General features: G+C 44.1%; 1 protein-coding gene across 4 annotated transcripts in view; it reads left to right on the forward strand.

Annotated features, from left to right (window-relative positions):
• The window catches only part of KCNK2 (potassium two pore domain channel subfamily K member 2), a 130050-nt gene that overhangs the window by 40291 nt on the left and 77385 nt on the right, over window positions 1-12374 (forward strand). The window contains exons 1-2 of one of the 4 annotated variants that reach the window (XM_050315171.1): window positions 10127-10265; window positions 10879-10936. The exons of 1 other annotated variant lie outside the window; for it this stretch is intronic. In XM_050315171.1, coding sequence (XP_050171128.1) covers window position 10936 — 1 coding nt within the window. In that variant the 5' untranslated portion in view covers window positions 10127-10265; window positions 10879-10935. Of the gene's footprint in view, window positions 1-10126; window positions 10266-10491; window positions 10937-11330; window positions 11452-12374 lie in introns of those variants that run through there. 2 more of the 4 variants (XM_050315170.1, XM_050315172.1) reach the window with 2 other exon arrangements.

Here is a 12374-nt window from a genome sequence, read left to right on the forward strand (position 1 = left end):
TCCATGTCAGTAGTCTGTTCAGCTAGGTGATAATTCTATCTTTTTTTTTTTTGCATTACAGGACTGTATAAACAAGTTCATGAAACTATTCGTATTTATTCATTATTATAAGCTCCCTATGATATGCTAATATTTTTTAATACTAATGTATATATTTTTATATTACAGTAATGATTAGAGCTTATAACTAGGGTGTAAATGCAGTATATGTAGAAAATACAGATGCCTTGTATGTGCAATTAGTGTATTGAAGTATGCATTTCTGTTAGTTCATCAGTACTCATTACATACAGCTTTAATATTATTCACTTTAAGAGAAACATGGCTGGGTGTGACACTTTAAATTTAAGTTGTGTTTTTCCATATATAGTTTGCTGTTAAATATTCTACACAGCAGCTACTATGCTTAAGTTCTTCCCTAAGTGGTCACTTTGAATGGCTAGCAATTCAGCAGTTATTGACAGGTTTCTTTCTTGTCTAAGAAAAGGGAAATGTGTGGATCCTTTTACGCAGCAGGCAGTCAAGTAATAATGAAAGTGACTGATGATAAAAAGCTTGCTTTCTACTCTCCTGTCACCAACAACCTATTGGGATCAAGAGAACACTGGAATAGAAATTAATCTTCCTTGAATTATTCTAAACAGTCAACTGATAGGAAATTTCTTTGGTCTCATTCAGTTGAAATTGATTCTGTTAATTACTCTGTTTGAACTGAGTTAGCAGGAATTTTCTGCATGTTGCAGCATCCTTGATGGTTTGTCTTCTTGCATGCCAAACAACTAAACTTGGTAAAGAATTTGAAGTGAGATGATGTCAATGTAATGTTAGCTGACTAAGATTAATGATGACTATCAGTGATAAATATCTGTTGAAATGATCAGATGTAATTTGTTTCTGTACTTGGATTTTTCATTGAAACTGTCATTGGTTAAAATACATAAGCAGTCCTTGGAGCACAAACTCATGTCCTCCTTTGCCAAGAATATACATAATCACTAAGCTAGGAACATTTTCTCTCCTTCTCTTTCTGTCCTTTCCCCACCTCATGAATCCTGAATTCTTCATGAAGAACTGGAATAACACTAGAGTTCTTTAATGCCTGCTGGGTCATGGGATTGTCATAAACCTAGGGAGGTTCCCCAAGTTTTAGGCCATCTCCTTATTCCTTGATGCCTGCTGAGAAGGTTCCGATTAACATTAATAGTGTGGGACTAATCTCCTACCTGAAGTCTGGTTTTTTCCAGTTAGCAGACTGAATCCTACGAGCTAGAGGAGATATGTATGGTGCTTGGGACTGTACAAATAGACTGACATACACTGATGGATTTGCTGCACGCTGAGGACATGGCTCCTTAAGGTTTGTCAGGTATCCTGAAATCTGTGTTTGCTCTGTCTAGCTTTCAGTCAAAAACAAAATTAATTTGTTATGCTAAAATCTTAACACTAAAAAAAATCAGTGACTGTTTCTAGAGAGAGGTATGAGAAATAACAACAAGACATGTTGCAGCCACATCTTACTGTAGTTAGTCTTCGAGGAGATTTGTCTTTCCCATGTAGCTAATAGGCACTTATGCCAAAATAATTTCCAAAATAATTGCCACAGCCCTCTGGTGATGGGATCCACTTCTCTTGCATCCTGTCTGACACAAGTTAGTCTCTGTTCTATAAAGATTCCTTTGGAATGCCCTTCTGTGGCACTGTAGCTCAGCTGGAAGTCAGCTACTGAAGAAACCCTTTATGCAATAGGAAGGCAAAATGTAATGACAAACTCAGTACTTGCTCTGGGGGTAAACAGGTAATTTATCTGTTTTCAGTAAAATTCTTTCTGCTGATGGCAAGGGAAGTTAAACTTTCACCCATGTGAGTATATTACTATTTATAACACTAAAGTGTAAACCCTATTTTGCACAAATATGTATGTGAGAGCAACAAATACAGCTCAGTAATATTTCCTAGCGATCAGATAAAATTACAGGACAGTGCAGTCCTGTAATGTGTTAGTCCAGTAACGTGTTAGGATCAGTAATCTCAAAGTGTGGCTTGCTTGAACTGGAGCAGTCCCAGTGAAAGGCTCTCTCCAGGAAGGTTAAAGATGTGGATTTAAATGCCTTTATGCAGAAGAAATAATTAGAGTCCTCTTTCCCTTATGCTGAGAGTCTTCCAACCATTGCACCATTATGTAAAATCTGTGGAGGCTTTTCTTCTATTTAGGTTTTAAAAGAAAGTGCTAGCTGTCTCTACCTTTTGCATAAAGTTTTTTCTGCTAGCCTTCCAGAAAAGCCAAATAAACTCCCTTTAGGAGAAAAGTAAGGAAGGCTTATTTTCTGGATGAGCTGGGCATAAAAGTGCCATTAAAGTTGAGCAGCATGGTGGGAAGCATGTTTGCGTCCAGAAACAGAAAGCTTGTTAAAGAACACCAGTGGTGAAAACACAGAAATGAAAATAAATAGCCTTTTTGGGATCAATATTTTGCATATAGAGACATCTGTCCAGGTCAGATACCATGTCTGTCCCCTGCACAATGATATACAAAACCCCAAAGCAGCTGACAAAGAGGTAACTTGAGGCAGCACATACATGCCATGGAAGTACCGTATCTGAGCCATTTTGCCATGCTGAGAGGTCAGAGTTACCAGCTGGAGTGTGCTGCTGTGAAGACCATACCTGCCCTGCCTTCAGAAGCTGGCAATGTTTTTGTGTCAGGCTGCACAATCTTATGCATGTAGCATCTTGCTGTGAATTCCCACACGGCGCCTTGTGTGGGGTTCTGCTGTGATGTACATGGATATCCAAAATCCTTGACATCTGGATCACATCTAGATTTGCTAGCAGGATGCAGGACCTACTCCCTGTGATCCTGTAAGTTACAAATAAGGGATATTTTTCCCACAAATCTGATTTACTAGTTACAGCATTATGATCAAAGCTGACTTTCCTAAATATTCCAGGCAATTTTTTAAGTAAGAAAAATCATCAGATCTTCCCTCTAAAATAAAGAAATTGCCAATGAGTCCCCAAGAATCTAGTGCAAATGTTCAGCCTGAGGCTTCCTTACTCGCTGCTTTTGTTGTATTTCTTTCATTGAGATACTCGTGCTGTATAAAGCCTTAGGTAAATTTTTTGAGTAGTAATCCCTTTAATATTCAAAGTCATTATTAGAGAGAACATGAAAAGCTAAGAAAGCAATAACATCAGGAATTGTTTTCTTATTTTCTATTAACTTTTTTCCTGGCAATCATGCTCATTAATTTGATATACTCTCATTTTTAATAAAAAAAAAAATCACAGAAAGTTTACAGAAATTGTTATAGGGGGCCTCTTATGCTATATTTATTACCAATATAAATAATTTAGAAAAATAATTATATTTATTGAAGGGTACCTTTTATACTAATGTAATGACTTTTTTATAATTTTACTTTGCACATTTATGTGATAGGGCAATTGATCTTTTGGGGCAGATTATTATAAAAATATTAAGCTGCTTCTAAGAGCTTCTAGAAATAGAGCAGTCGTCATGTCCAGGCTGCTACAATGTCATGGAAATTTTATAATATTAATTTTAGCTGTTTTATATGAAGGGGTCATACAAAATAACTTTCTCACCAGTCACAGCCCTAAGTGCATCTGGTTCTACTTGGTGCTTGGGGTATAACATCTGGGGTGTGTTTATATTTGCTGTGCAAAGAGGAAAATATGGGCCACTCTTGCCCTGTATTTTGTACCTATATTTTCCTGGGAGCTGGAGACCAGCTTTTAACATTCCTTCTACCAACTGAGAAAAAACCAGAAAACTGTACAAAACTGTGGCTCACCTTCCTTACATTCTTAACATCAGTGGCAGGACACAACTGAAAGACCTTATTTCTAGGAAAAAGATACAGATTAGCAGGCACTTTAAAGCTGAAAAGATGAGTATGAACCTTAGCCTGCTCTGCCAACACAGTCCATAGCTGCCAGTCAAAGACTGAACCACCAAGCCCTGAATTTCAAGATCTACACTTTAAAGAAAATAGAAGGCAGTCTTCAAGGGTGGAAGTGCTGAGCAATGCCAATGCATGATGCATCTGAATGGCAGCAATATATGCTTCTCCTTGCTGTCCAAGCACCTTATGAAAAACGGGCTCTGTTCACCCAGCTTCCTGCCTGCATGGTATTAGTGGCATCTTTATCACAGCAGAAAGAACAAACCTTAGAACAAACTATTGAAGAATAATAATAATAATAATTATAATAAAACTCCAAAACAAACAAAAACCCACCACCAAAAACCAAACAAACAAAAACCCCCAAACAAAAGCAAACAAACAACCCCACCCCACCAAATGCTATCTTTCTGTAAAAAATTTGTAACATCCTTTCCAGACATATCCCTGTGTAGCTGAACATGTAGAGATATTGCCAGAAAATAGTCTCTGGTGTATATTTGAAAATAATTCATAGATTTCATTACACTTTCTCTTATGGCTGAAGCCAGGTAGAATAAGTCTGGTGGTTTTAAAACATAGATGATGCTTAATGTTCTCCTTTTTCATCTCCTCATTTGTATTCTTTATTTCTGCTAGCAAGTTCTTTCATTATCCCTGCATGATACTTCTTTAGTTTTTGTGGGCTATTTTCTCTTCTCTTGTCTTTGTCTGGTTTGTTTTGTTTCTTCCAAATCTTATTTGTGGATTACTATAAAAGAAAAGCACTAATGTTATTTTAGGTGGTTTCCAGTGTCCTCTGTCTGTATTTGATTTTATTTGCAGATTGTTGTGTCATAGATCTATGTCACTAATTCCAGAGTTACCTAAAATGTGGATATAGTACTTTACAAATGAAAAAATCAAGTCCTCAGCTCCTCCAGACACAGTTTTAAAGTAAGCACCTGCTTAGTTACTCAGGGAAAACTGCCTTTAGAGTCAGCCATTCTTGTCAGGCCTGAGGTGTACAGTCTTCTATGTATGTATTTTTCTTTCAAAATAGTCCCTGCCATTTTCCAGTCTGCAAAGACAATACAGAGGTTAGGTTTCCATCTCATAAATCATCCAGTAGCACCATGAAAATCAGTTGCATGATTGGTACTAGTGGAAGTGGACAGACAGATATTCCCATTGTCAGTCTCCTGTTTTGAAGAGACCACAACTACAAAAAATAAAAAACAAACTACAAACCAGCAATTTTGTAGAACATTTTGATGATTACAGAGAAACATTTTGTAATCATCCCCAAGCACTACTAGCTGTCCCTCAAGGAGATCAGTAATTCAAAGTACTAGTAAGTTTTTCCTGTGCATAAATAAGCCATAATAAAGTCGACATATGGCAATTCACATTTATCATTGATGAGAATGGCATTGACAGTTAGTTATAAATGTTGCTTTGAAGCTGTCCAAGCATAATAGATTCGTGAAAACAAATATGAAAAAACAGTGGCAGAACATGTGACAAATAAATCCCATTAGGTCCAGTAACACGACACAGGCAGGGAGGAAACCCACTGGGAGATTTACAAGTCAGTAAGGAAAAATACACATTCACGATATTAATTACAACAGTGAATACTGTATGGTTTCTAAAATAACTTCCCACTTGCTGCAAGCAGAAAAATAGATAAGAATTACTAGTGAGGGAAAGAATTAGAACCTAATTAAAACTGACAACTGAGCTGTATGAAAATAGATGGGCACGTGTAAACATTTTTTCTAGTAATTGATGAGGTGAGAAACAATGGCTTTTCTCCTGAATAAATAATTTGTCACACTGTAGGACAGAGACTCATAGTAGATATCTTGCTAGTGAGGTAAAATTCATTAATACTGTGTGGTGCAGTTGACAAGCTGGAGGGAAGGAATGCCATCCGGAGGGACCTTGACACGCTTGAGAGGTGAACTGATGTGAACCTCAGGGAGTTCAACAAAGCAAAGTGCAAAGTCTACACCTGGGTCACAGCAATCCCACGCACAGGTTGGGAGGAGAATTGATTTAGAGCACCCCTGCAGAGAAAGACTTGGGGATGATGGTTGGTAAAAACTCAAGATGAGACGGTAGTGTGCGCTCACAGCCCAGAAAGCCAGCAGAATTCTGGGCTGCAGCAAAAGGAGAGTGGCCAGCAGGTCAAAGGAGGTAATTCTCCTCCTCTAGTCTGCTCTTGTGAGACCTCATCTGGAGTCCTGTGTACAGTTCTGTTGTCCCCAGCATAAGAAGGACATGGAACTATTGGAGTAAGTCCAGATAAGGCCACAAAGTTGATTAGGGAACTGGAGCACCTCCCCTATAAAGACAGGATGAGAAAGTTGAGGCTGTTCAGCCTGGAGAAGAGAAGGTTGCATGGACATCTCACAGCAGCCTTCCATCATCTGAAAGGGGCCTATGGAGAAGCCAGAGAGGGACTGTTCATTGGGAACTGTAATGGTAGGACAGGGGCTAATGGGTACGAACTGAAAGAGGGGAAATTTAGGTTAGATATTAGGAGGAAATCCTTTACTGTGAAGTGGTTAGATACTGGAACAGGTTGTCCAGGGAGGCTGTGGATGCCTCAGCCCTGACTGTGTTCAAAGCCAGGTTGGATAAGGCCTTACCCCTTCCAACCCCTAACATTCTATAATTCTATGAATCTGTGATACATATTCTAGTTGCACTGCATACGGTTAACTCATTTCACAATGTGAATTAAAAGTGATCACATTTTTAAATAGGAGGACTGCTTTAAGGCTTTCTCAGTTTCAGAGGCAGATGAGGGCTGAGTATCTCTTAGCTGCAAGTGTCTTCTGCCTGCTGCCTTGTCTTTGCCCTCCTGGTAGGAGGGCGTGCTTTCAGCATGGTCACTGGAAGCAGACCAGTATCCTTACTGCATGCAAAGAACATGGTCTGTCTTCTCATTTGCTCAAAAGAGAAGCAGGCTGTATATGCCATTAGTTTCTCGTTTAGTTTAAATTCCCATAGCAGGATATTACTAGTGGTTTGATGGCAGAATACAGTGACATGGCATGGCCTTAATGTCGTAATTATCCATAAAGAACCGACAGAGATCTTTTAATGTCTCCAAAGAAGTCAAGAGACAAGTAATTTGTTAAGTTCTGCTGAATAAGTAAAATGAGCCTTAAAATTAACTTACTAAATAAGACCAGTAGTATTTCTGCTAAGCTTTCTTGTAATAAAAATTAGCGGTAGCAAAGTTTTATCCTTGGCTCTAACTGGATATATAGTTTGTCCAAATTCTGAAAAGAGGCAGAAGTTTCGTACTTTCATGTCATGAGGAAGAGGGAAGGATGCTGTGTTCACAGCAAGGCCCAGAGCCTATAGCAATACATTGTTTGATCAAAGGTCCAGGTCCCCTGTGGCAAGTTAAATGGGATCCCATAGGAAGAAGCTGCTGTTGAAGTCAGGAAGGCAAATGCCCTCACTGGAACCCCTGCCATAGCAGTCCTCTGGGAATGCAGAAAGTAAGTAAGAATGAAGAAGGCTGGAGCATGTGGTGCCTCCCATTACACATCTGATTAAAGGAGAAGAGTGTTTATTGCTCCTGAAGGTGAAGGTTTAGCAGAAGCCTCTTGCTCTGGGCATAAGGCAAATGTTCTTTGTGGCCTTCCAGGGAGGGGATGGCTCCTACAGCTAGAAAGAGAAAACATTAGAGAAAGGTAAGAATACTTTTTACGTACAATTTTTCAACTGGTCTTTTGAGGGTAACATTTTTCTGGAATAATTATTTCCTTGCAAGTGACCTCCTGTCCTGTCAAAGCTACGTTTAGATCATCTACAGCTGTTGTTTCTATGAATATGTGATTACTACGTTTATCATGCAACTGACTTCCTCTGCATGCTACATGCCGGTCTCTCTTGGCTGAGCCTACTTTTAGCATTTCAAAGAGTTGAGCAGCTTCCAGCAGCCACCGTCTGTAAGTATTGTGGTCATCTCAAACTCATGCCAATATACTTTCAGACAGCATTTGACAGTCATGTACTTTATGAATTTTTCTCCTGTTGGTATGAAATACACAAACCTTCTTATACTTAATCTTAGAAACATTTTTTTTCCACTTTGTTCAGATAAATCTCTTTGGCTCAGCAGCAAGCCCATTTGCTTGCAAGGTTGTAGCCCTTTCACTACTTAATCTTGTCCATGTTGGCTGGTAGGAAGTTTTGTCAATGATATGCAGCCTTTAAGTGTGTTTGTTTAGTAAAACTCAGGCCTACTGCATCAAACTAGTAAAATGTCAGTTCCAAATTTGAGGGCAAAATGGTCCCACACAATATTCAAAGAATGTGTGATGTACATTAGGAAAAAATATTGGAGGGCATGACTCCATAGAGGAAATGCTGGTGATATATAAGGCCTCCAGAAAGTAGGAGTTGCTATGCCCAATAATTTTTGTTGTGGACCACAAAAAAAAAATAACTAGTTTTCTTGCTGGATTTGAAGGTATCTGTCGCCACTGTATGTGGAGTGTTTACATCCCTGGTACAAACGAGAATGCATAGCTCAAGTCCTCTCTAAGTAAGTGATAAGCTCCATCTGAGGGTTGCGTCTGGGATCACAATAGGTGGAAACTATCAGCAAACTGAAAGTAGATGTTGGAGATATTTACAAGGTAATTAATGGAAATAACTGCTTTCAGAGAGACAGCTCTTCAACTGTGAAAGTTAAGGCACCAATGCAGTGGCTCCTGGAGTGGATCTCAAATGGTTTCTGCCCGTTGGGTAGAATGCCTAAATTTAAGGCCTGCTCCAAACCCTCCTGAACCTATTGGAAGGCTTCCCACTGATTTCAATTTGTCAGCAATGAGTATGAGCCTATTTCAGCTTTTAATAATAATTCCTTCACTCAAGAAGAAACAGAATCTCATTCCAAATATTTAGATTGCTAAAGAAGGGCATGTAGTACTATTTTCCACAATATTTTATATGGACACAGGTTCCGCTTAGAGGTAAATTTTCATGCCTGTTCTCCCACTGGATGTTGGCAGAAAACCTGTCAAATGATTCTTTTCCATGGGATAGGAAGAGGTAGTGTTTACGTGAACTAACAATTAAGAAATCTTTTGGGGAGAAAAGGGGGATATAAAAAAGATCTTCAAGAATTCCTTGAGCAAGGGATTATCAATAGTCCGAAGCAGACATTTCACTTCTGTTGTTTGAGGACTGGGACCATGTCGATGAAGTTGACCGTATGACTGAAGGTCTGCTTGCAAGGATTTCTTGGACTGGGCCCAGAGGCCCTTGTTACTCGACAACTGCGCTGCTGGTTCACAGCAATGGGGAGCAATGAGGTACAGCTTGGACTGAAATAGCAGAGGCAGCTTCCTGCCCTGTGCAGCACCTTGTGGAGACGTGTGGACACACTGGGGTAGATTGGTGTGATTGATGTTGCTGAAAGTGGAGTCCTAAGGAACTCAATATTACACTCATTTGTATTATGTCACACTGATATGGAGAAGCGTTAAAATAAGTGACTTCTAAAGTGTTTGCTGATGGTGCTGCTGATTTAAGCAGGATTATAGCCCATTAAACACCCGATGTATGACTGTCTTTGGCCATTTTACAGATACAGCCTCTGGCTTTAAATGCTTGTGACTTATACCCATTTGTTATGGTGAGTAATTTTTTTAAGTGGTTGTAGAGACTTTTAAGAGAATGGTTGTGGGAGCAGCTCTTGGTTTCTCTTGGTAAATCATCTTTTGTCTTTTAGGCAAGTCTCAATGTTCAGCACCCCAGTGTGAACAACTGACCCATGGATAGTGTCACTGGTGATAGATAACCGGGAAATAGGGGAGTTAGTCCGCTGCCAAGATAGCAAGAATAATTTCAGGCTTTTTAGTGGCAGAAACCACAGTTGAAGCAGCATTTCTAATGTATCTATCAAGACTGAAATGGAAGAAGGCGGTGCGCAGGCGGTGCGTGCGATAGGAGAGCAGCTACCATCCCTGACTCCTAGATCCCACCTAGTTAACTCCTTGCAGCAAAACGCCAGGCTGCCAAGTACCGGGTTAAAATCAGGCCGAGCCGGGGAGGACGGAGCCGCCTGGCCCATCAGCCCCGCGCAGCTCTCCGGCGAGAGCCGAGGTCTCCCCGCTCGTCCCCCCGCTCCTACTAATGCGGTGACATTTCGGACAGTTCAAAAGTTCACGGGGAGGCTCTGGCGAGGCAGCCGGGTGTGAGGCTGGAGCGGGGACCGCCGGCAGGTCCTGCCTCGCAAGCGGGGGTGGCCGGTGCCTTCTCCTCTTCTCCTCCCTCCTTCCCTCCTTTCTCCTCGCTCGTTTCCAGGCGAGACCTGGGTCTCCGCAGGTACTGCTCTGTCTCCCCCGCCACCTCCCCGCTCCATCTTTTCCCCGCGTCCCTGCAGCATCTGTCCACCGCCCAGCCGGGTGCCAGCGCGGAGGGGCGCGCACCCCCGGCGGGCCGGGCGCGGCAGAGGCTGCCTCCCCCGCTGGCGGGGGGCGCGGAAGGAGGCGCGGAGGGGCAGGGGGACACCACAGCCAGCGGTGCGGCTGCCCCGCCGCCCCACAAAAGGCACCGCCGGGCTCGGGCTGCTCCGCACGCCCCGCGCAGCGGAGCACGCACGGACACACACACACATACACGCACACGGGCTGGCACGGACACGCTCGCACACACTCGCACACACTCGCACTCTCTCGCACACACGGGCGCGGCGCGATGTGCGATGTGCGATGCGCGACGTGAGGCACCTCGCACGCCCCGGGGCCGGGGGGAGCCGGCGGGATCCGCGTTGCCAGCCCGCCCGCCCCTGCCGCTCCCTCTCCTACAGACCCATCCATCAGCCTCTTCCTCTCCGTCTGCTCCAGCCTTTCTTTTATTTTCCTTTTTCTTCCCTTTCCTTTTTTTTTTTTTTTTAATTTTTAATTTTTGTTATTTGCTCTAACTGTATCTACCCAAGCCCTGAAAAAATGCCTGCCCGTGGAGCGAGGAGAGGGCACCGGGTCGGTAAATAAGAAGTGAGTACGAGCACAATGGCGTGCCTCCCCGCTCCCAGCCCTGCGGATGCTGCATGCGACCCTGCTTCCCCCTCGCCGGACCCCGGGATGCTCCCCTCGCCGCGGCGGCGGCCCGGGCCCCCTTTGTACCTTGCCTGGCTCCTTCCCCTTCCCTTCCCAGTCTCGCTCGCGCCGCGCCCCGGCCCCGCCGCCGGCCGCCTCACCCCGCGCCGCTCCCCGCAGCGGAGCATCCCAGCCCGTGGCAGCTGCCCGGGGGCTACCGGGGCTGCGCCCCTCGGGGGCTGCGGGCGAACCCCGGCGCATTGCACCGGCCTCGGGGAGGGGGCGGCGGGGCCGGCGGCGGAGCGGCGGTGCCCGGTGCCCGCTCCTTTGTTCGCCGCCGGCGGCCGCGCCGGGTCGGCGCTGCTCTGGGCGGGCGGGGAGCGGTCCGTGGCACCGTCCCTGGAGGCTCGAAGGGTCTCGGGGGCTGCGACGGGAGAGAAGGCGGCTGCGGGGAAGGGGCTTCCCCCGCCAAGGTGTGGAGCAGGGGGCGGGGGGCTGTGCCCGACCCCCGGGTGCCCGTGGGGCGGGGGCCGGGGTGGTGGGAGGCGGGACCGCGTGGAGTGCCCGGCGCCCAGCCTGAGGGCTGTGAGGGGTGTCCCTGGTCCCCGCCCGGTCCCGGCTCGGGGCTGCCACCCTCCCTCTCGATCCCTTCTCCCGGCGCCGAGGTGTGTGCCAGAGCCCGGCGGGTGCTCACTCTGTGACTCTACCAAGGGCTACCGGCTCCCCTTGCAGGGACGTGTCCCATCTCCGCCGTCCTGAGGGAGACTTTCCTCTAGATTTAGATCTGGGTTTTTCCCACCGGCAGCTGGAAGCGGTGTCTTGGCCATTCAAAACATACTTGTAATTCAAAACAATTTAAATATAGCTTCTGTGGTCACTGTTGTGGCCATCTTCCCGCAGGAGACCTTTACCTGCAGTTGATGTGGAGGATTTTTTTTTGGTGCCCATGTAATTGCTGGTAGTCACATGAGTTATCCAGATACTTGATAACACACTCAGCTGCTCTTTTCCCAACCCGGTGGGTTTTTGTAGCTGTAAATAAAAATACCCACTCTAACAAATGTATGACTCTTCCAGTAAGTACACATGTGTTTTACTCGTGTTTTCTGAGAGGTGTAATCAATATGCAGTTAGCACTTTAAGACCAGTAGGTTGAGCAATGTCTTGTTTTTACGGTTTTGTCTGGGGAGTTTGGAAGTGATCTGGCAACTGTTCTCAGAGAGCATTTGTTGGAGTGCAGTACAAAATAGGTGAAGGAAAGAAGGTTTTGTATTTTCCTGCTACTTCTGTAGCACTGAGGTAAAACAGCTGGAAAGCTGCTTAGCAGTGCTTAAGAGAGCAGCGGACAAAAAGAATCTCTGCAGCAAAATACTACCTTGTAGTAATTTAATGAAAT

The sequence above is a fragment of the Myiozetetes cayanensis genome, unplaced genomic scaffold, assembly GCF_022539395.1.
Source record: "Myiozetetes cayanensis isolate MyiCay16 unplaced genomic scaffold, myiCay2020 scf2-11, whole genome shotgun sequence".
NCBI lineage: Eukaryota > Metazoa > Chordata > Aves > Passeriformes > Tyrannidae > Myiozetetes > Myiozetetes cayanensis.